Source organism: Lynx rufus, unplaced genomic scaffold, assembly GCF_022079265.1.
Source record: "Lynx rufus isolate CCGP_SWC_20201006 ecotype Redwood Valley unplaced genomic scaffold, mLynRuf1.p SCAF_7, whole genome shotgun sequence".
NCBI lineage: Eukaryota > Metazoa > Chordata > Mammalia > Carnivora > Felidae > Lynx > Lynx rufus.
This window is the reverse complement of record NW_025814889.1, coordinates 89824167-89849187: the sequence shown is the minus strand read 5'-3', so window position 1 is coordinate 89849187 and position 25021 is coordinate 89824167. Positions and strand designations below refer to the sequence as shown.

At 37.9% G+C, this 25021-nt stretch overlaps 1 protein-coding gene across 2 annotated transcripts in view; it reads right to left on the bottom strand.

The window, feature by feature from the left end:
* Positions 1-1216: 1216 nt before the first annotated feature.
* TBK1 (TANK binding kinase 1) overlaps positions 1217-25021 on the bottom strand; it is a 52784-nt gene continuing 28979 nt past the window's right edge. The window contains exons 8-21 of one of the 2 annotated variants that reach the window (XM_047065632.1): positions 23874-24053; positions 21445-21641; positions 20629-20687; positions 19679-19770; positions 15381-15482; positions 14519-14597; positions 13804-13925; positions 13628-13704; positions 12735-12774; positions 12123-12224; positions 11921-12017; positions 10935-11041; positions 10647-10718; positions 1217-1730 (exon numbers count right to left, since the gene is read on the bottom strand). In XM_047065632.1, the coding sequence (XP_046921588.1) occupies positions 1721-1730; positions 10647-10718; positions 10935-11041; positions 11921-12017; positions 12123-12224; positions 12735-12774; positions 13628-13704; positions 13804-13925; positions 14519-14597; positions 15381-15482; positions 19679-19770; positions 20629-20687; positions 21445-21641; positions 23874-24053 (1336 nt within the window). In that variant the 3' untranslated portion in view covers positions 1217-1720. Of the gene's footprint in view, positions 1731-3829; positions 4602-10646; positions 10719-10934; positions 11042-11920; positions 12018-12122; positions 12225-12734; positions 12775-13627; positions 13705-13803; positions 13926-14518; positions 14598-15380; positions 15483-19678; positions 19771-20628; positions 20688-21444; positions 21642-23873; positions 24054-25021 lie in introns of those variants that run through there. The other variant, XM_047065630.1, reaches the window with a different exon arrangement.

Genomic DNA, 25021 nt, shown 5'->3' with positions numbered 1-25021 from the left:
AGTTGAGGGAGGCCCCACACTACTAACAGAAAAAAAGTATCTGTAATGAAGCATTAGCTTGAGAAAACTTACCTCTACCTTGGCTCCAGACCAACTTGGATTTCTGATTCTTTGAGCAGGTCAGTGATTTGGGGAACCAGTAAAAGAGCCGGGCTATTCTTCTGAAGGTCTTGTTGAAGTCACTTCTTATGGCCATAGCTAGAACTATGCATGTTCCAGAATGACTCCCTACAGAGAGCATGGATGAGGAAAACACAGTAACACCCACATATGACACTTTGGCTGTGAACTCTATTCCAGCCAATATGTCTGGGGACCACCTGTTAGCCCTAAATCCCCTTCCCCTGTCATTCCTTTGGTTTGTCCTTTAGACCTTAGCCCTCATAACTAGAAACTGTATTAATAGATGTTCTTTCTAAAGAAAGAGTTTTAAGCTTCAGAAACTCTAACCTATTGTAACACTTGGTAATTTTTAAGCACAGACTCCCCACACCCTCCTGCCCCTCCCCCTTCATAAGAAGTTACATTCACAGAGGAACAAAGTACCCGGTATCCACTAAACTCAGCATCCGGGGGAATCTCAGCGGCAATCTGTGGGACTTGGTGGTGATTAACAAACTGCCTCCCAAAGCAATAGCCTAGGTCAAGTTTGCTTGTACGAATTAAAAAATGTTTTATTTTGTACAAACTGAAATTTTTTTCCAGTGAAAAAACGGTATGTGTTTTAAACTGGGGCAGGAATGGATCCCAGGAAAAAAAGTTTGACGGATCCTTACAAGCCAAGAAATGTGTAAAAGAACAAGATTTTTTTCCAGGGTCCTATTTTAGAACTTAGCCCTTTGTTGAATCTCTCTCTAGACCTTTCCCCTTATTGCATATTAGCTCAGCAGACACCAATGTCTAGCTGTCTATCAAGCAACTGGCACTGACGTTCCCGTCATCACACCTGAAGACACCAGTCTAACCACTGGTCCTTGTGCCTTCTGTTTATGCGGAAAGAAACTTATCACAGTTTGCTTAGTCCCTAACCATCCTGATGTAACGTATAGGCTGTGTTTGTTTGTTTTTAATGTTTATTCATTTTTGAGAGGGAGAGAGGGACAGACAGAGTGTGAGCAGGGGACGGGAAGGGAGGGAGGGGGAGACACAGAACTTGAAGCAGGCTCCCAGCTCTGCACTGTCAGCACAGAGCCCGATGCAGGGCTGAACTCCCAAACCATGAGATCATGACCTGAGCCAAAGTCAGACGCTCAACCGACTGAGCCACACCAAGGCGCCCCTGGGGTATGCTTTTACACATCACACTACATTTCTGGTGCTGCCTTACACTCTAAGTAACCCAAATGCTATTACCAACTTTTATTTCCAGGTCGGTGTCTTTGTTTTCTATCCCATTTTCAGTATTCCTTAGGAATGTGGATTTTGAGTGCTTCTCTAGGTGACAAGTGGGGAGGAAGTCCAACTAAAAACAACAGTGTAAGACTTTTGCAGGTTCTTCAGTTTTTTTGTTTTTGAAGTAATCTCTACTCCCAACATAGGGCTTGAACTCACGACCCCAAGAACAAGATTTGCACGCTCTTCCAACCGAGCCAGCCAGGCGCCCCAACTTTAGTCTTCTTAAAAGTGGGATGTAGGGTGGTGGATCCAGCTAAAACAAGAGTTTTACAACTTCTTTATATTTTCAACACTTCTCAGTTTTAAACATTTGAGTAAATTTCCCTCAGCACCTCCTGAAAGACAAAGCATAATGCGTAATAGGCACTTCTGAGTGGAGTGAAATCAGAAATAAAAGGTTAGTCCTGATTGTGACTGTGCTTCTGAAAGGAGAACAGACTTTTTTTTTTTTTTTTAACATTTATGCATTGTTGTGAGAGAGAAAGAGAGAAAGAGAAAGAGAGAGAGACAAAGTGCCAGCAGGGGAGGGGCAGAGAAAGAGGGAGATACCGAATCCAAATCTGAAGCAGGCTCCAGGCTCTGAGCTGTCAGCACAGAGCCTGATAAGGGGCTCGAACTCACGAACTGTGAGATCATGATCTGAGCCCAAGTAGGACACTTAACCCACTGAGCCACCCAGGCGCCCCAGGAGAATAGGTTTTTGATATTTCAGTGGAGATTGTTTATTCCTACTGATAGTGCCTTTAATTCCAAACAACTTACTTATTTTTAGCATAGAACACGAAAGTGAACCTATTCACTCAGAAACCTCTCTCTCAAAAACAAACAAAACAGGAAAACAAGAAAAATCCAAGATTATTATAATTTCTTTCTGGTTAATTTACTGATAAATATATTTTAAAGAAGAATTTTGAGGAAAAGATCTTTTGTATCTAAGAAGAGGCACCCTGCTTGACAAAGTGTAAGGAGGTCTATAAGCCACTAATACAGTATTTGGTAGTTTCCAAAATAATTGAACCTGGAACTCCAGAAGATGTTATGGGATTATTTTTCACATCTCTTCCCTAACCTCTAATTCCTTTTTGATTTACTCAAAAATATCTTCTTTCCCATATGTTTTACATTCACTTATTTCATTTTTATTTCTTCTGGTGTTAGAACTATAACCTGAGGCGCCTGGGTGGCTCAGTCAGTTAAACGTCCAACTCTTGATTTAGGCTCAAGTGACATGTCACGATTTGTGAGATCAAGCCCCACCTTGAGATCGGCACTAACAGCACAGAGCTGCTTGGGATTCTCTCTGTTCCTTCCCAGCCTTTTCTCTCTCTCTCAAAATACATAAATAAACATTAAAATAATAAAAAAAAAGAACTATAACTTATGTGAAAAACTAAATCCACTAACTATATACCGTTTTTATATCATTAATCCCTGCCGTTTGAAAATATATCCTAATATGGAAAAAAGGCTACTAGACTGGAGATGCAACTTATTAGGTTATTATTAGGTTAGCAGAGTAGCATCACCATGTATTTATTAACTTAAAATGTTCTGAAAGAGGGTTATATTTTTGAAGGTAAAATATTAAAAAGCAAGAATGCTTGGTTTCCATGTTGCCATAATGGGGAATAAAACCTTAACTCTTAACCAATATTAACACGGAATGGATTTGCTCTTAACAATACAGCTCCTAAAATTTCAGTCCCCACAGCAAGAGTTTGTTTGTTGGAGACCTTTTCCAGAGGTGCTGAAAACTAAATCTGCAAACGTATTAAGTAATCACATAACCTGGTGTTCAGTGATACGCAGATTTAAAAATGATACAATTAAATACACGTGTGTCAGATAGTCGGATGGAAAATTAAAATCAAGAGGGACTCAACAGATAGCCCCTCCCTCCCCCCCCAGAAACTCTAAGCCTGGACAGGTGGTTGACAGAGACCATTTACCTACTCGTGCATGTACGTCTAGAATGCGTACAGATGATGCTTAAAATTCTCCACTATGATAATGCATTGTGATTTCAAATTAAGTCCTAATCCATTTTCAGTTTTCCAATGCTCATGGGAGTCGAATTTATTCAGTCTTTGGGACGTGGTACGCAGGTTGTGTACACACACACTTCAATAATCTGGTAAATCAGAAACCACAACCAAAACCACACCCTTGTTGGAGAAATAATTCCTTGCTGAACATACCCTTTAGCAAAGGACTCTGGGTAGATTTTTCAAAGAGAATGTTCTGTTTAGATTTGTACACATTTATGGGAGAACTTACACTAAACTTGGAATCAGACTTAGAAGAGAAACAAAACCGTCCATATATCCAACAGTCTGAGAATAACTTACGATCACCATCGATATTCTTTCTTTCAAAAGACACCTTTTGTTTCTCAAACTGTTGTACATAGAAAAATACAAATTCTTTACATTAAAATTGAGAAATTTATTGATATTTTTCATGACGGAGTAAGCAGAATTAAATTAAACAAGAAATATACAGCTTGAAAGAGTGGAAATAACCCTAAAATTTTTTATGACAGTCATACACTTATGGCCAAAATAAAATGAATAGTTTTTAATAATTAAATCACTTTAAAAATTTTGCTCAGTAATTTATCTGAAATTAAAGAGACGTGAGGATAACTGGGATCTGGGCACCTTGTAAAATGAAATAATGTCACTTTATCCTTCCCCCAAAATTGTGATCCTGGTAAAACAGTGGTTTGGTTCTGCTCTTCACCCAGAGAAGCCACTTCTCCATCCTATCACTTACAAACCTGTCAACTATCAGTCTTTTCTGATTTGTAAGGATGACAATTTTGGTTCCATTTAAAAAATGTTTCCAGTAGGCAGGCGGAGAAACAACCCAGTTAGCCTTACTCCAGTATTTCAACATATTGGTCATGGCTTTCTTCTAGTGCTCACTGAGGTCAAATGTCCTCATATAAATGTTAAAAGGTAAAATTACATCTTAACAGCAGCCAAAAATTTATATATTTTCTTGTGTATTTACAATATTGTACATATTTACATGACCACATCAAATACTGAATTGTAGAAATAAGAGACCACTTATAGAGGCACTCATTTAATGAATGTCTCAGCATTATTTTCTTGTGCAAACTAAAACTGTTCTCCAACTTCCCAGAAAGCTAAAGACAGTCAACATTGCGAAGGCCGCCATCCATGGTTAAAGAGCCAAACCTAAAACACAAAAGAAAACAGGAAATCTCAGAAGATTCATTTATTTGGCCTGCAACATTTTAAAGAATATATAGGGTACTTTTCAGATGAATAAACTGTTATTTAAGAGTTTAAGCAACTGGGGCGCCTGGGTGGTTCAGTCGGTTAAGCAGCCGACTTCAGCTCAGGTCATGATCTCATGGTCCGTGAGTTCGAGCCCCGCGTCGGGCTCTGTGCTGACAGCTCAGAGCCTGGATGGAGCCTGTTTCAGATTCTGTGTCTCCCTCTCTCTGACCCTCCCCTGTTCATGCTCTGTCTCTCCCTGTCTCAAAAATAAGTAAAACGTTAAAAAAAAAAAAAAAAAGTTCAAGCAACTATGATGTCTCCAATTTTTACTGAAACACGGTGGTATTATTATAAATATGTGAAAAAATACCAATCAGTGGCTTGGGAGACTTCTTAGGAGAAAAGGCTGAGTGATGTGATCCAGAAAGTATTAGAAACAATTGGACAACTTCCTTTTGGTGGGGTGGGATTTAGAAAAGCGAAGATAAGGAGTTGGGAGTAGGTGTGACATACTTAACGGAGAGTAAATTATGTAAAGTAAAGCGACCTTGCTACAATGGAATGTTATTTTGGGGACTAGTGGGAAATGAAGGTGAGTGAATAGGCTGGCCAGAGGATTATATCCTGTGATTTCAAGTACGAATTTACATTTGACCTTTTAGGTAAGAAGAGTTTAGGAATTGTTGGGCCAAAGGAGTGGCATGGCATGATTAGACCTTTGGCTATACTAGCCCATGACAGATGGGAAAGGCCTGGGCTTAGGAAGATAGATAATAGGTTATCACCACAGCTCACATGTGAGGAGGAAAGGGGGCCTGATGAGGCTGAGAGGGGGAAAATGGAAACATTTTGAAGGAAGATCACCAAACTAATGAAAGGCAATAAAAAACAGTTAGTGTCTAAAATGACGTATGTTCACAGAAGCAGAAGGAAAGGTGGTTCCTTTGAATAGAATGAGGAAATAGGAGGGGAAACTGAGCTGGGAAGGGTGATATTATGTGATTTTTAGATATGAAAGAAATAAAGTGATAATGAGATACCCATGTGGAGACAGTGCTCAAGACCCGGATTCCATTATTAGTTCTGGCACTAATCCGTACATAGTCCTTTAACATTTAAGTTACGATTACACCATGTCATATCAACCATATTGTTACATAAACTTGCAAGTAAAACGGGAAAGTGACTTATGGGACTTGCTTTGGGCAGTGGGGATTCTATGTCATACGACATAAGAAAGTGAGTATAAAAGCTTGTTAAAAGCATTACTTAATAGTCTCTTCTCCTTGCTGATATTTAGCTAAGGTTGTAAAGAAACTAAATTGGGCACTAAAAAAAAAAAATTACTGTGTAATTGCTATAAATTAATACAAAAAAGATTTTAAAACCAACAGGCAATTCACACACATATAAATTTGAATAAACAGGGGCGCCTGGGTGGCTCAGTTGGTTAAGCGTCCAACTCTTGGTTTGGGCTCAGGTCATGATCTCACAGTTCATGAGTTTGAGCCCTGAGTCAGGCTCAGTGCTGCTGGCGTGGAGCCTGCTTGGGATTCTATCTGCCCCTACCCCACATGCTCTCTCTCTCAAATATATAACCTTAAAAAAAAAAAAGAAAAAAAATTGGGGTGCCTGGGTGGCTCGGTTGGTTGAACGTCCAACTCTTGATTTCGGTTCAAGTGATGATCTATTTCCTTAGTTCGAGCCCCATGTCAGGCTCAGTGCTGACAGTGCGGAGCATGCCTGGGTTCCTCTCTCTCCCTCTCTCCCACATGCATTCTATCTCTCTCAAAATAATAAAAAAATAAAGAAAAAAGAAAAAATTAATACTTATAAAAATTTAAATGTGATGCCCTCTGACCCAGCAATTCCACATCTAGAAACATCTAGAAATTGATCCCTCAAATATTCTTTTTTTTTTTTTTTACTTAAAACTAAAAATAAAAATTTTTTAATGTTTTTATTTATTTGAGAGAGAGACAGGCAGAGTGCAAGCTGGAGAGGGGCAGAGAGAGAGGGAGACACAGAATCTGAAGCAGGCTCCAGGCTCTGAGCTGTCAGCACAGAGCCCGATGTGGGGCTCAAACTCGTGAACTGCGAGATCATGGCCTGAGCCGAAGTCTGATGGTCAACTGACTGAGCCGCCTAGGCACCCCTATTTAAACAATTTTTATTTATTTATTTTTTAAACTTTATTTATTTATTTTGGGAGAGACAGAGAGAGTGTGAATGGGGAAGGGGCAGAGAGAGAGAGAGACAGACAAAGAATCCCAAGCAGGTTCCGCACCATCAGTGCAGAACCCACGAACTGTGAGATCGTGATCTGAGCTGAAACCAAGAGTTGGACACTTCATTAACTGGGCCACCCAGGTACTCAAACAATTTTTTTAATATTTGTTTTTGGGAGAGAGAATGTGAGCAGGGGAGAGGCAGAGAGAGAGGGAGACAGCTGTGAAGCAGGCTCCACACTGTCAGCACAGAGCCCGAGGAGGGGCTTGAATCCACAAACTGCGAGATCATGAGTTGAGCCAACGTCAGACGCTCAACCGACTGAGCCACCCAGGTGCCCCTAAACAATTTTTTTTACCAAAATTTATCTATTTTGAGAGAGTGAGCAAGCAGGGGAGGGTCAGAGAGAGGGAGAAAGAGAATCCCAAGCAGGCTCCTCACCGTCAGCACAGAGTATGATGTGGGGCTTGAACCCACAAACTGCAAGATCATGACCCAAGCCGAAACCAAGAGTCAGACGTTCAAGTGACTGAGGCACTCCAATCTCTCAAATATTCTTATACAAGTGCATGAAGGTACACATACAAATAAGTTCACTGAAGCATGGTTTATAATTGTGAAAAATTAACACAACTTAAATGCCCAACAAATAGGACAGCCAAATAGATACGGCAGAGCCATACACTAGTCTATTAGGCAGCTGCTGAAAATGAGAAAAAAGAAGCGCCTGACTAGCTCAGAGCATGCAACTCTTGATCTTGGGGTTTTGAGTTTGAGCCCTACATTGGGTGTAGAGATTACTTAAAAATAAAATCTTTATTTTTATTTAAAAAAAAATTTTTTTTAACGTTTATTTATTTTTGAGACAGAGAGAGACAGAGCATGAATGGGCGAGGGTCAGAGAGAGGGAGACACAGAATCCAAAACAGGCTCCAGGCTCTGAGCTGTCAGCACAGAGCCTGATGCGGGGCTCGAACTCACGGACTGCGAGATCGTGACCCGAGCCGAAGTTGGCCGCTCAACCAACTGAGCCACCCAGGCGCCCCAAAAATAAAATCTTTAAATGGGGTGCCTGGGTAGCTCAGTTGGTTAAGCATCTGACTCTTGATTTTGGCTCAGGTCATGATCTCAGGGTCGTGGGACTGAGCCCCACATCAGGCCCTGTGCTGAGCATGGAGCCCGCTTAAGATTCTCTCTCCCTCTCCCTCTGTCCCCCCTCTGCTTGCTCTCCCTCGCTCTCTAAAAAAGAAAGGAAGAAAGAAAGAAAGAAAGAAGAAAGAAAGAAAGAAAGAAAGAAAGAAAGAAAGAAAGAAAGAAAGAAAGAAAACATAGAGCTATATATATGGACATGAAAAAGTACCGGTGATATAGTCTTAGATGAAAAAAGACTAAACCAGTATGAACAGAATGATCCCATTCACATAAAACGTACACGCACAACAAACTGTTAATAGTAATTACTTCTGCGAGGGTGGAAGGGGATCATGAGAAAAGGCAGGTAGAGCCTTTCATTTCCAAATTTTTACAATCATATATTGTAGGAAATCTTTATAGAATGTATTCTAAAAACTAATTCATTGAGAAAAAATTGATAGCTAAGTAAAATTAGTCAGAGAAAGACAAAAATCATATGACTTCACTCATATGAGGACTTTAAGAGACAAAACAGATGAACATAAGGGAAGGGAAACAAAAATAATATAATAAAACGGAGGGGGACAAAATGAAGAGACTCATAAATATGGAGAACAAACTGAGGGCTGCCGGAAGGGTTGTGGGAGGGAGGATGGGCTAAATGGGTAAGGGGCATTAAGAAATTTACTCCTGAAATCATTGCTTCACTATATACTAATTTGGATGTATATTAAAAAAATAAAAAATAAAGTTAAATTATAAAAAATAAAATAAATATATATATGTATAAAAAAAAAGAAAAAATTGATTAATACTACAGAAGTGAATAGGTCACCTGGCTGGCTCAGTGGGTAGAGCGTCCAACTTGACCCCAGGGTTTTGGGTTTAAACCCCACATAGGGTGTAGAGATTACTCAAAAAACAAAAAAAACTTAAAAAAAACACACCAAAAAACAAGTGTCAGGGCATTTGGGTGGCTCAGTCAAAGTTGAGCGTCCAGATCCTGATTTTGGCTCAGGCTGTGATCCCAGGGTCATGGGATCAAGCCCTGCATTGGGCTCTGGGCTGAGTGTGGAGCTGCTTAAGATTTTCTCTCTCTTTCTCTCTCTTCTCTCCCCCTACTTGCGCTCTAAAATAAAAAATTAAAAAAAAAAAGAAATGTCAAATAACTTTCTGCACATAGCTAAAAAATCATGTGACTTTCTGACAATCTTTCCAAACTACAGGAAACTTTCTTTGGTCCTTTTATTTGCGAGAATAGTTCCAGGGGGGATAAGACTGTATGAGGAAATAGGAGGCTAGATTCCAGCTCCAGCTCACCTCTTAGGGTGTGAACTTCAGTACCTGTGAAACATGGATAGAGACTGTCTGCTTAGCTACTGTACGAGGCTGGAATGCATGCTGAGCAAGCTTACGCAGTGTCAAAGTGCCCTGCAAGCATATAAAACGTCACACAAGTGTGAAGTACTTTTATTAGTATGCTGGGAATTAGAGAACATATCGATAAGCACGTAAGGGCTTCAAAGAGAAGGGTTCTTACTAGAAAGCCAAATATTCCTTAACTTCTCTGAGGAACTGGGATGAGGAAATAGCATTCAAAAGTGGGTTTACTGGCTCTGGGTGTTTTCCAATTCTCTCTCTCCCTGATCTATGAGGATTTTTTTTTTTTAAGTTTTATTTAAGTAATCTCTACACCCAATGTGGGACTCAAACTCACGACCCCAAGATCAAGAGTCACATGCTCTTCTGCCTGAGCCAGCCAGGTGCCCCTCCCTGATCTATGAGGATATGTAGGAAAAGCTGATACCCAGCTCTCAAGGAACTGCATTTACAGAGGGCGCTCACCCGCACAGAGGTTTGCAGAGGGCTTGTAAGTTACAGAATACCAGAGCACCAGCATCTTATGAGCCACTCTTTCTTCCTTTTGAAAGATGTTGTTTTTAAGTAATCTCTTCACCTGGTGTCAGGCTCAAAATTACAACTCTGAGATCAAGAGTCACATGCTCTAAGCCAGCCAGGCAGGTGCCTCTTATAAGCCATTCTGATTCCAAAATTTAAACTTATGATTCTAATGAGAAAATGTATGAAAAATAACGTGCAAAAGATTTTCATTTTCACAAACTGACTCAAATAAGCAAATAATTCTATTAACCAGTGCTTCTAATAAAATGGAATCAATCACAGTTGACTTGTCTTTATCCAACCAACCTCAAGCACATTACAGGGCACCACGGAAATCGCAAAACATAAGGGTTCTTGACTTGATATCTATCCTTTTCCCACTACTTAACCTACTACTACAGACAGACAGGTACAAGTTTAGATCTATATGTGCTCTAGTGCACAGAAAACCACAGGGCACAGGAGCACCTGGGTGGCTCAGGTGGTTGAGTGTCCGACTTCGGCTCAGGTCATAAACTTATGGTTTATGAGTTCGAGCCCTGCGCCTGGCTGTGTGCTGACAGCTAGGAGCCTGGAGCCTGCTTCTGATTCTGTGTTCCCTCTCTCTCTCTGCCCATCCCCTGCTCATGTTCCCTCTCTCTCTCTCTCTCTCTCAAAAATAAACAAACATAAAAACATTTAAAAAAAAAAAAAAAAGAGAAAATCACAGAGCAGAATGGCATTTCCATTACTCACCTTTCTAAAATATGATTATTTTCAGCAAGTTCTTTAACCACTCCTTCCATCTCTTCCTTTAATTTCTTCATACTATACAAACAAAATAAGAATGTCTCTGCTCAAAAAAGTATGCAAATGTTTTAGAATTACACCATGTTTTAGTTCTCTTGACTGAAGTAAGCCATTAAATACATTAACAAGTATAGTCACCACAAACACCAAAAATTTCAAAATAAAAGAGCAAGATCACAAACTGAAATAAAAATGAACAGAAACATAATAGTTACCAAATAATAAATTTCTTACCCAAGAGTCATTTCCACTAATGTATTAGAACATGGATAAATAGGGGTCATGGTATGTTTGATTCCACTGGAGGCTGCAAACATTTTTTGAGGCAAAGTTTCTTGTAACTAAAACATCGAAAAAAATTCACATCAATCACTGAACGAAGTACAAACTACAGATCTTACATCAAATGTTCCAGGTTTATTAAGCCCTTTATAGCTTTTAAATTTTAATTTCAAAACTATGAATGATACAGTACTTAAATGAATACTCTAAGAAAATCTTCTCTTTTCTTTTGAAAAAAAATTTTTTTAATGTTTTATTTATTTTGGAGAGAGAGGGAGACAGAGTGCGAGTGGGGGAGGGGCAGAGAGAGAGGGAGACACAGAATCCGAAGCACGCTCCAGGCTGTGAGCTGTCAGCACAGAGCCAGATATGGGGCTCGAACTCACCAACTGTGAGACCATGACCTGAGCCCAAGTCTGATACTTAACCGGCTGAGCCACCCAGGAGCCCCTAAAGAAAACTTTTCTTATAGATAAAAGAATGTTCTAACATATGCTTTAAAATTTTTTAAAAATATTTTATCATATGCTTTTAGGGGTGCCTGGGTGGCTCAGTCAGTTAAGTGTCTGACTTCGGCTCAGGTCATGATCTCACGGTTTGTGCGTTCGAGCCCCGCGTCGGGCTCTGTGCTGACAGCTTCGGATTCTGTATCTCCCTCTCTCTCTATCCCTCCCCGACTAGTGCTCTGTCTCTCTCTGTCTCTCAAAAATAAATAAATGTAAAAAAAATTTTTTAAATATTTTATCATATGCTTTTAATCGTAAGACATCTAAGTTCTGAAAACGTGGCTCAAACACATATTACAAATGGTAAACAGAACTGAATATAAGGCAATTTATGTCCTATTTCTCCCTTTTCAATCATTTCAAACTGAGAAGAAATACATTTTTTTTCCTAGTAGGAAAAAGAAGTTTTCTAGATACTTTTCATAGTCATACCTCATTTGTATAATCTTGATACTTCGACACTTCTTCTTCAATATCAAAACACTGATTAGTTAGTGATAATAACTGTTTCCTAAGATGAAGCATCTTTCTGAAAACCAAAAAGAATCAATAAGCAGTCTAATATCAATGTTACTTAAAAAATACAACATTCACTGAATTGTACATTGTGCAGTCAACCACAAAGCTTACTTACCTCATCCATTCTTCTGACTTATCCAAAAATGCCTCATATTTTTTAACACATTCGTCTGTAAAATGGGTCATAGCTTTTGTTGCATGGTAATACAGTTTTTGCCTATAATTTAGAAATAATTGAAGGTTTAAACCAATGTCACGATTTCTGCTTCAAATATTAAAAACTTTTCAAACATATAAAACTTATGTTTCTTAATAATGACTGTTATGGCTTTAGAATATTTATGGTAGAAAGCCAAAGGTTTCTAAAATCGACATTAAAGCAGCAGGAAGCAAAAGAGAAGGTTCATAAAGGAGAATGGTCACAAATACTTATTCAGTGAAGTCAAGGTAAGAAAGTGGTTAAGCCTGGCCTTGTCTATGTTCTTCCTTATTTGTCCTTCTGCAATCAGAGCATGTGAAGCAGAAGACCACCTCCTTATTCTCCCTTCTCTTCAACCTCTCAATCAGGGACCAGACACATGGACCTCAAATATGTACATACACAGTAACAATTCTGTAAAGCTAAGATGAAAATGTATTTTTCATTGTAATTAATTTCAATTTTAAGAGGAATTATATTAATAACATAACCCTGAAAACAATTGTTAAGCATAATATGGACACTTACTTATCAAATTTGTGGATCTGTTCTTCATTATAAGCTAGTCCTACAAATAAGAAATATTGCTTCTGTAAATGTAGAATCACAGAGTCACGCAAAAGTTTTTATCTTTTGAAATTATGACTTCAAAAAGGGCAAGAGGGTTTTCTTTTTAAGATTTTATCTTTAAGAAATCTCTACACCCAATGTGGGACTCACAACTGCAAGATCAAGAGTTGTATATTCCACTGACTAAGCCAGCCAGGCACCCCAAAAAGGCAGTTTAGAGTAGATGTCACAAACTCATGACTCATGGCTTAGATATGTAGCCCAATGCTTTCATTTGATCTATACAGTGTCAACATCAAAAAAAAGAAAAAAAAATGAACTGCCAACATTTAAAATCAGGACATTTTTTTCCTTTAAAAAAAAAAAAAAGATTTATTTATTTATGTGATCTCTATACCCGACGTGGGGCTTAAACCCATGACCCCAAGATCGAGAGTCACACACTCCACCAACTGAGCCAGCCAGGTGTCCCCAGGGTTTTTAATAAAATCTGTACTTCCAGCTTCCCTTGAGAACAGGAAGATTGGGCAATGAATCTGGTGAATCTGAGTAGTGGCTCTCCTCTTTAGACGGGGTACTTCCTCTCCTGTCCTCCTGTCTCCAGTGGCCAATCATTTTCTTTTCTATGACTGGCCTCTAGAGATTTTGGAGTTCAGGACCCCTGATTTAAAATTTTCAAAAGATTGTTTTTAGGAATAATTTTTAGTATATTCAACCTCTTTCCCAACAGAATCAAGTCTCTGAAATAAATAACTTAAGGAACCACCCTCAGAAATATGCCAAACGAATTCAATTGAATTACAACTAGTAGAATTGATTCATTAGATTAACAAATGGCAAATTTTACTCACTACGTTCTGCTTTGTCTTTTTTGAACTGATAGTAAATCTCTGTGATGCAATTTAGCAGGACTTGTAGCTTTTCTACACTATATAAGAAAAAAAATCCAAGTAAATTATGTAAGTCAATGTGAAAAAGGACATTTAAGAATAAGAGCAGAAACTACCAATAAAGTTATATAACCTACTGTCTATCTTTTGGATGAGTGCCTTCTTGATGGGCCCACATGTCTGCCAACAATCCACCTGGAGATAATCTGCTTTCGATATCCTGAAGACTGGTTTCTATCGTTCCCTGAGAACTGGAAAGCTAAATAAAACCAGCGGGTTCAGATGCAGATCAGCAAAATACAGAAACAATAATCAGAATGCCATGAGATCATGACCCGAGCCAAGGCAGGCTGCTCAACTGACTGAGCCACCCAGGTGCCCTGCCCCCCTTTTTAAGAATAATGTTTATTTATTTGAGACAGAGAGAGCAAGCGATCAAGTGAGCTGGGGAAGGGAAGAGAGAGAGAGAGGGAGAGAGAATCCCAAGCAGGCTCCACACTGTCAGGGTGAACTCATGAACAAGATCATGAGCTGAGCTGAAATCAAGAGCTAGATGCTTAACGACTTAAGCCACCCAGGCGCCCTGAGCATTATGGATTTTAAAGGGAGACTTGAGAGAGACTTTAGAGAGAAAAGGACTTAAAGCAAAGCAGGCACTTGGAAACATCATGAAGAACTTCATGTCAGTAAGGGAATTTAAATATTGTAAATAGTTCCCAAAGATGGGAAAAGGCTACCCCTTCTCTGGAAATCCTTTAGGTATATCATCTTTCTAGGAAAGCTGAGATCTAATCTGACCAGCAAAGGAATAGGTTATGAGCCAATGACTGTCATAATTGTGTAAATACTCACTCTCAACAATTTGGTGTGTATGTCTGAAATTTCACCTAACTCTGCTGCTTCTAGGTTGATCTTCATCAACTTTTCGTATCTGTATGAAAACAAGCATGGAAAAATTCAATGAGCATAATGAATATACAGATTTTTGAATATAAAGATTTTAAAAGATGTTTTATAAATTATACCTGAGTTTTTATTATCGTTAACTATTTAAGAATAAAATATTGAATGCAAAGCCTACAAGCAACAGATTCCAAGAAAACTTCATGTCTCTGTAAAGAAGGAATTTTATATACTCCTACTTATAAATTTTTATACAAAATATAAACGACAACTTAATTTCCAACAGTCTTACGCCATGATAATGGTCAAACTACTAGATTACAGATTGGAGGTCATACTGAATTCAATTATTGTATTTCTTCTGCAGTACAAATAATACAGCCTAGAAAGAGAGAAGTCTAAAATATTGTTTCAAAACAGTCTCAGGGATAAGATTAATAAGTAAGAGTAAACTAAAAGTAATCCCCAAATTCTACAACTACTAAAATACAGTTCTAGAATACCTCTTCCCGCTTCCTTTGTTGACTCTAGGTTCTATATTTTCCTATTCAGAGTGTCTGCTTTGCAAAATTAAAAACTGAGACGTTTCTGTCCGATTACCTCTTCCTTTGTAAGGGGAAGGAGAAATGCCGCCAAATGTTCACTTCGTACTGAGACAACTAAATAATTTTGGCTTTGTGAGGAAGTAACTCAATCGAAAGTGGTGTCTCGACTCAAACACTTGCACAGCATGTTCTACTACGCCGAGGATAATGACATAAGTGAACGTTTAACATTTTCACCACTATTAGTAAGGAAGTAATCTACTTACACTTTCACAGTTTTTTCAATGTTTCTGATGCAGAAATCCAGTGTGATCACAACTTCTGTCTTTTTGTGAACAGTTTCATTATAATCATCTTTAACTAATTCTCTAAAAAATAATAATACCCTCATTAGTTTACCTAAGGAATGATTTGTTTCCTCTTGTCCATCACTAATTACACTGCTGTTACTACTCTTCAGACAAGTTTATTAACAGTCTTATATTATGAAAGCCAATTCATTTTTGTCCCCCTTGGCCTGAGTCTCGCCAATTCACTTTTTATTACTGAAAGCATCTCTGTGACCCTTATACATATCTAGGGCACGGGCCATTAGTTACTACTTATTGGATTAACAGTTTAGAAATCTAAGGCATTAAAATTATATTAAACAGTGTAAACTAAACTACAATCATACAAATAAGCCATATGTGTTATGCTTTATACCACCAGAATTAATTTTTATTCCTCATAAATTATGATCTCTGAAGGAGGAGGATGACATAATTAATAATAAAACTGGAGGGCTTTTGGTCTACATTAAGGGTCAACAAACTAAGGCCTGATGTTTGCTTTTGCTAAGAATGATACTTATATTTTTAAAGGCTGTAAAAAATAAATAAATAAATAAATAAATAAGAGACCTTGTATGGCCCACAAAGTCTAAAATATTTACTAACTGGCAATCCCTATCAAAATACCAGCAAGCATTCTTCACAGACCTGGAACAAACAATCCTAAAATTTGTATGGAACCAGAAAAGACCCCATATAGCCAAAGCAATCCTGAAAAAGAAAATCAAAGCTGGAGGCATCACAATTCTGGACTTCAAGCTGTAATCATCAAGACAGTATGGTACTGGCACAAAAGCAGACACATAGATCAATGCAACAGAATAGAGAACCCAGAAATAGACCCACAAACGTATGGCCAGCTAATCTTTGACAAAGCAGGAAAGAATATCCAGTGGAAAAAAGTCTCTTCAGCAAATGGTGCTGGGAAAACTGGGCAGCGACATGCAGAAGAATGAACCTGGATCACTTTCTTACACCATACACAAAAATAAACTCAAAATGTATGAAAGACCTCAATGTAAGGCAGGAAACCATCAAAATCCTAGAGGACAAAACAGGCAACAACCTCTTTGACCTCAACCACAGCAACTTCTTACTTGACATGTCACCCAGAGGCAAGGGAAACAAAAGTGAAAATGAACTATTGGGACCTCATCAAGATAAGACGCTTCTGCACAGAGAAACAATCAGCAAAACTAAAAGGCAACTGACGGAATGGGAGAAGATATTTGCAAATGACATATCAGATAAAGGGTTAGTATCCAAAATCTATAAAGAACTTATCAAACTCAACACCCAAAAAACAAATAATCCAGTGAAGAAATGGGCCAAAGACATGAATAGACACTTTTCCAAAGAAGACATCCAGATGGCCAACCGACACATGAAAAAATGCTCAACATCACTCATCATCAGGGAAATACAAATCAAAACCATAATGAGATACCACCTCACACCTGTCAGAATGGCTAAAATTAACGACTCAGGCAACACGAATATTGGTGAGGATGCATAGAAAGATGATCTCCTTTGCATTGTTGGTGGGAACACAAACTGGTGCAGCCACTCTGGAAAACAGTATGGAGGTTCCTCAAATAATTAAAAATAGAACTACCCTCTTACCCAGCAATTGCACTACAGTACAGAAAGAGCCCAAATGTCCATCAATAGATGAATGGATAAAAGAGATATGGTATATATATATACAACGGAGTACTACTCGGCAATCAAAAGAATGAAATCTTGTCATTTGCAGCAATGTGGATGGAACTAGAGTGTATTATGCTAAGCAAAATAAGTCAGAGAAAGATAAGTATCTTATGATTTCACTCATATGAGGACTTTAAGATACAAAACAGATGAACATAAGGGAAGGGAAGCAAAAATAACATAAAAACAGAGAGGAAGATAAACCATAAGAGACTCCTAAATACAGAGCACAAGTTGAAGGTTGGTGGTGGGGTGTTGGGTGGAAGAAGTGCTGAGAGGGAACTGGGCATTAAGGAGGACTCTGGGATGAGCACTAGGTGTTATTAAGTGATTAATCACTAAATTCTATTCCTAAAAAAATATATTTTGATTAAAAAAAATTAACAACAAAGGAGGATGAGAGACAGGAGCTCAAGTTCATAGACCATCAGAGGCTTTCTTTGGTCACTCTCTGTCTCTTTGGATCCTTTTAATTTTGGTTAATTAGCAGGGCAAATATCCCCCATAGTTAGCGGCAGAGAGCTGTATTTCTAATACAAAACTGTCGTGTTTGAAACATGGAATAGATACAGATTTCAAATAAAGTCCTTTATTGGTGGAAAAAAAAAAAAGGAAAAAAAATTACCAACTGAAAAAGCTTGCCAGCAGTGGTCTACATTAAAAACCATTTTAGGGGTGCCTGGGTGGCTCAGTCGGTTAAGCATCCGGCTTCGGCTCAGGTCATGCATGATCTCACAGCTTGTGGGTTTGAGCCCCACATCGGGCTCTGTGCTGACAGTTCAGAGCCTGGAACCTGCTTCGGATTCTGTGTCTCCCTCTCTCTCTCTGCCCCGCCCCTGCTCACACTCACTCTCTCTCTCTCTCTCAAAAAATAAACATTAAAAACATTTTTTTAAATAAAAAAATTAAAAAAAAAAACAAAACCCATTTTCAAAAAAAACCCCAAACCAAAAACCAAAGCAAAACAAAAAACTATTTTCTCATGACTTATTAAACTAAAAGTTAATAGGTAAAAGGAATAAAAGCTTCACGGAGCAGTGACTGTGGTACATAACAAGAACAAGAGAACATGAGAGCTGTTAGTTACAATACCACAAAAGTAAATGGAGTCAACACTCAGATTTTTCCAGAAATTATTTAGTAAAAACAAAAAGCCTTCTTAATGGAAAGAGAAAAGCATAGGCTTATAAGCTGGATATGTGAACACCTAAAAAAAAAAAACCCCACAAATTTATGAATTTAACAAAAAAAGTGTCATTCTTTTTGCTTCTTAAAGCACCAGCAGGATGAGAATGATGACATGCTTTCGTAAGAAGGGAAGGATAGGCGTGAGGGAGGTACATATAAACTGTCACAAGCACTAGGCCAAAGGGCATTATGATCCCAGGGAACACGAGGCCATTGCTGTGTGTGTATAAAATTCAAAAGCCTTAAATGATGGTGTACAGAAACTAGAGGCATGATGTTCAAGAGAGACCATTTATTCTCCATTTCTATCAGATGGAAAGAACATCTACAAATCATGAAAAGTAAAAAAAAAAAAAAAAAAAAAAATCATATTCATCCACAAAATATTTCTTAGGGTCACTTTCAGGAAAGATAATACTTAATTAATCAACATTCTGAGCCAGAGTAACTATATTAACATGATTTACTTAAAAAAAACAAAAAACAACAGCTCTTATTGCTTGTCAAGGTGAGTTTGTACTCCACTGTATAATTTCATTTATATGAAGTGTCTCGAATAGGCAAATCTATATAGACAGAAAGCATATGAGAGGTTGCCTGGGGCTAGAATTCTAGAACAAGTCCAGACTATCTTGGATTACAACAATGCCAAAGGCCACCCACCAAGAGAGTGAAATGACAGCTGAGTCAAGTCCTTGGAAAAAGAATTCATTTACCATCACCTGTACGTACAGTGTGGCATAAGTTTTAAAATTCAGATACTATTTGTCCTATGTATCTCACAAGCTGCTGCAGGAATCAAATAAAAAAATAGTTGCTAAATGTTTTGTACACCAAGTGTGAAACAAATGTATTATAATATTACAGAAGGGGTGCCTGGCTGGCTCAGTAGGTGGAGCATGTGACTTTGGATCTTGCGGTAGTGAGTTCGAGCCCTACACTGGGTGTAGAGATGACTTAAAAATAAAATCTTCAGGAATGAGCCTGGGTGGCTCAGTCAGTCGAGCATGTGACTCTTGACTGCACCTCAGGTCATGGTCTCACATGGTCTCACAGGATGGAGCCCTGTGCTGGGCTCTGCACAGAGCATGGAGCCAGGTTGGGATTCTCTCTCTCCCTTTCTCTCTCTCCCTCTGCCCCCTCTCCTGCTCCCATTCTGTCTCTCTCTTTCTCTCAAAAAAATAAAATTAAAAAAGGAAAGATAAAATCTTTAAAAACCAAACCAAACCAAACAATAAAAAACCCCAAGCACTTGATGCTTCTTAGTCTGAAGAGGTAAAGTATCAATGATGGAGTGGTTACCACTCATTTTCAAATTTCAGTCTATTACTTACATCAACCATCGTATCCCCTTTCGCATTAATTCCTGATAAAGCAGCAAGGTACTGGCAATTTTACAAGCATAACATACAACTCCTGTTATTGCCTAATGAAGAAACACAAATGTCAGTATTTGGTGCAAATTGTGGTACAGGATAAGAAAAACTTTTACATAAACATTTTCAAGCTTATGTATTTTTATCAGGTTAATTTAAAAACACAAACTACCAATTTCTAAAAGCTAAGGACAGATACAATAAATATTTCAGCCTTAACATGATAATGTTAAACACGTTCTGTCTCAATAGAGAAAATTTTCTTAGGAATTTAACAAAAGATATAAGGAAGAAAGAGGGGTGCCCAGGTGGCTCAGTCAGTTAAGCGTCTGACTTCGGCTTGGGACATGGTCTCTCATGGTCTGTGGGTTTCAGCCCTGCATTGAGCTCTGTGCTAACAGCTCAGAGCCTGGAGCCTGCTTTGGATTCTGGGTCCCCGCCTCTCTCTCTTTGCTCCTCCCCCACTCATGCTCTGTCTCATTCTGTCTCTCAAAATTAAATAAATGTTAAAAAAAAAATTAACAAAAAAGAACAAAATAATCTGCATTGGGTAACAATTTTTTTTTTGAACATTATATTTTTGAGAGACAGACAGGGATAGAGCATGAGCCAGGGAGGAGCAGAGAGAATGGGAGACACAGAATCTGAAGCAGGCTCCAGGCTCCGAGCTGTCAGCACAGAGCCCAACGCGGGGCTCGAACTCACGGACCGTGAGATCATGACCTGAGCCTAAGTCGGACACTTAACCGACTGAGCCACCCAGGCGCCCCTGCAATGGATAACAACTTAAATGAATAAGTTCCTAAAATCATATAGGCGTATGTAAAGATAATACATTTTATTGCTTCCATTGTTGATAAGATAATTTTAATTCAGATGTTTACATAGTAACTTAATTAAACACTAACCTTAGCCATGCTAGCATCCCCATCTAAATCGTAACGTGGATGTACTTTAGGAAGGGAAACTGAAATATGAAGTAAAAAAATTAAAATCAGAAATAAAGTATCTTGAATAAATTACTATAGCTTTTATACAGCAATCTCTAAATTAAACATTAACATCTACATTACCCCCAAATTAAACATTAGTAACAAAACTCTTTTATGTTCTTTTCCTGGTTAAAAAAAAAATCACTTGAAGCAAAAATGCTCATTCCTTAACAACTAAGAAATTACCAGAAATATTTCTAAGGAGTTTAGTTCTTTTCTTAGATATATTCCAATACAACACAAGCTCAATGCTTCTCTTTAAATCTAAATCAAATCCCAAAGATCCAACAGAAAAGTAAAAATCTGGGTAATTTTTTTTTTCACCAGTACAATTAATAATTTAAGATTCCAAAATGTAGATCTAATTTTTCATAGATTCCAAAGCCTGACAAAGTGTCCTATTCACAGTGGACACAATAAATATTGGCTCAAACTTGTGACACAAAAGGTTATTTTGAATGTTAGTAAAATACTAAAAGCAGAGAGCTACAGTAAAGCATACATGACAAACTACCATTTTATGACACAAAATATTTAAGGTCAAATTATGTTCCTACAAGGCTTTTCAATTTTATTACTAGTCTCATTCAACTTATTTACAAAATTTTTAAGTTTATGAAAATTCTACATTACTGTCCTCATCAATCAACTTTATGAAGATGCCAATCATTTTTACAGGTCATTTTTTTTTTTTTAACGGCTATGAACAACACTAGAAAAATTCCAACTTACTTTTCTCATATATCAATCCTATGGTACTCAGAGGTTCCCGACTCACTACAAAGATGGGATTTTCCTCAGTAGTTTTAGGAAAATGCTGTGCCAGTCTTCCAGGTTCTATAACTAAACGTCGTCCTTCATATATAAGTTCTTGATTTGAAGAAATAATTTTGGTTTGTTTATATACCAGTTCATGAAATACAGTAGCACTGTGTGAGAAAAATGCAAAGGGACAACATTACTGGGATGGAGTAAGAAATAAATCTGTGTGTGTGTGTGGGGGGGGGGAGGGAGGTACAACATTTCTTTCTAAGAGATACTTCAGATCACGGCAGGTCTATAGAAACACTGTTTTGTTGATGTGGATACTATAATGTCTATTAAACTGAAAATTGCACAGACGTGTCTATGCAGTAATCCATTCTAGAATACTTTTATGTCTGAACACCTATACTGAATATGTATAAGATACAGGATTCTTCATGTTGAATAATGGGGAGCCAACATAACACAGCACTTTAGAGCAAGGACTTTGGATCAGAATACGTGGGTTCAAATTCCAGTTATACTGACTTGTGGAAATACCTTAAGTTACTTAACACCTCTATGCTGTTTCCTCATCTATAAAACACAAGCGATAGTACCCACCTCACAGAGCTGTTGTGAGGATTAAATGACAAAGAACACACAGTGGTATCTGTGACGTGACTATAAATATTTGTTGAATGAATTAATATAACCAGGTATTTTCAAAATGATGTTTTAGGGGAAAAAGTAGATTCTCCCTAAACAGATCTACGCAATCAAAGAGACATTTCAGTGGAAAGGCTGTGATCTGGCTCAGGCTTGGGTGGGCTTTTTAATGTTCACATATGTTCTTAAAATGAAATAGTTGCCAACACCTAACTCTGACACAGATTTATTCACGCTATTACATAACAAAATAAAGATGAATAATACACATTTAATCTAATTTTATATTAATATTTTATTCATTATATTGTATTCTTTTATGTTTATATTAACAGTATATTATACATATTACATATTAGTACCTAAAACATTACTTTATCTAATTAATTTTATTCCTGAATACATTAATTGCCAGTAAAGGTTTTATAAGATATCAGAACTGCTATTTGACTCTTGTCAAAACAGACATTAAGGCACACAGAATGGGTGTAATGTTTTTTCCCCTTCATTTTATTTTTATTTTATTTTTTTCAGTACAAAAGGTGTTTTTATTATAGCACAGGGACAGGACCCGAGGGCAGAAAGAGCTGCCCCCTTCATTTTAATTTTTTTTTTTTTAACGTTTATTTTTGAGACAGAGAGAGGCAGAGCATGAACAGGGGAGGGGCAGAGAGAGAGGGAGACACAGAATCTGAAACAGGCTCCAGGCTCTGAGCTGTCAGCACAGAGCCCGACGTGGGGCTCGAACTCACGGACCGTGAGATCATGACCTGAGCCGAAGTCGGACGCTTAACCGACCGAGCCACCCAGGCGCCCCGTGCCCTCTTCATTTTAAAAAACATTTGAGGTCACTGTAGACTGACATGCAGTTGTAAGAAATAATACAAAGTGATACCATATACCCTTCACCCAGTGTCCCCCAATGGTAACATCCTGCATATATTATTATACTATATGAATAGTATATGTATCCTATCCAGGATATGGATACTGATATAATCCACCTATGATATTCAGATTTCCTTAGCTTTACATGTAAGTGTGAGTGTATTTAGTTAAATGCAGTTCTATCACATAGGTAGATTTTTTTTATAATATAGGTACAATGTGTTTTTGTTTAGGTAAAACAAATGATTACTTCTCCAGCACCTAATAAGGGGTTTATGCCACATATGCAAATAATAACTACACTAGCTATATTTAAGACTTACGCTTTAATGTTTTTTAAATGATAGGATACTACTCGTAATTTTTTTTTTCTTTTTCTTTTTTTTTTTTTTTGTAAGTTGGCTCTATGCCCAACATGGGGCTTGAACTCAGGGTCGCATGGTCTACTGACTCAGCCAGGTGACCCTGACCATAATACTCTTAATAAAACCCAGCCCATTTATGGATTTGTGGATGTTATTTGTGGTTATGTGATTATGTAAGAGAGAAGGCATAGAAACAAAAATAGTCTTGTAAAAGTTGCAGTTTAAGAACAAGCTAATTTACCTGTATATTTTATAAAAGTAGAAAATTGATCTTTTTACTCCAAAAATAAGCAAAAAAGAGTTTAGTAAACACTCAAACATAATTTCCCATCCAAGTACTAACCAGGCTCAAACATAATTTCCTAAGTGAGAAGTGGGTAGGTACCTTTAGAGAAGCTGAGACATCTTTTCCTTTTCCTCTTCTAATTTAGGAAGATAATTACAAAACAAAACAAAACATTATGATACAGGATGAAAATATAAAGAGGTACTTACGTATTGTAGCTATGAATATAAATCTTATGGGCTGTCATTTGTTGCAGTGAAAAAACATGAATTATCATCCGATGAAGTATATCACTAGTTTCTGCAAAAAACTGGTCAAAACCCCAACACTTTTCCTGATCTGCCTCAAGGATGTTTGCAAGAACAGGGGTAAGTAGAACTTGAAGACCCCTAAAATAGTATTGAAAAAGTTACTTGAAGAGTGAATGTTACATTCTGTCCAGATACAAAATCATAATATTTACCAACAAATCAAAGGAATTGCTATTACTTAATTTAAGATTTAAAAAAATCTGCCAACTTTTCAGAATGTCAGGTAACCTTGGTTTAAAATTACTTGTCAATGCATCAGGAGTTATGGTATTTTTTAAAAAGTTTGTTTGTTTGTTTGTTTATTTAGAGAGAGAGAGAGAGAGAATGAATATTCCAAGCAGGCTCTGTGCCACCAGCACAGAGCCTGATGTGGGGCTCAAATTCACAAACTGTGAGATCATAACCGGAGCCTAAACCAAGAGTCTGACGTTTAACCAACTGAGCCACCCAGGTGCCCCTGGGGTTATGGTATTTTTATGTTAACTTATCTTTTATTGATTATTCTCTTTGATTCGTCCCTTCCCAAGTTTTCTCATTTTTCCAAACACAATCTATATATGCGATCATGACCTAAGCTGAAATCAAGAGTCAGATGCTTAACTGACTGAGCCATCCAGGGCCCCCCCCCACCTTTTTTAAAAAAAGTTTATTTATTTATTTTGAGAGAAAGAGAGAGAGAATGGGGAGGAGCAGAGAGAGAGGGGAGGGGAGAGAGAATCTTAAGCAAGCTCTGTGCTCTGTGCATTTAGCAGGGCTTGAATGCAACGAACCGTGAGCATGACCTGAGCCAAAATCAAGAGTTAGATGCTTACCTGATTGAGCCACCTAGGCGCCCCAGGTCAGGCATCCCTTTAATGTCTATTTGTCCATCTACTTATCTAATCAATCTATCAATCTATTTATTTATTTATTTTTGAGAGAAAGTGCACGGCCTGAGCTGGGAAGGGGCAGAGGGAGAAGTGGACAGAGGATCCAAAGCGGGAACTGTTTCCACAGCAGAGAGCCTGATGTGAGGCTCAAACTCAAGAACTACGAAATTCAGACAC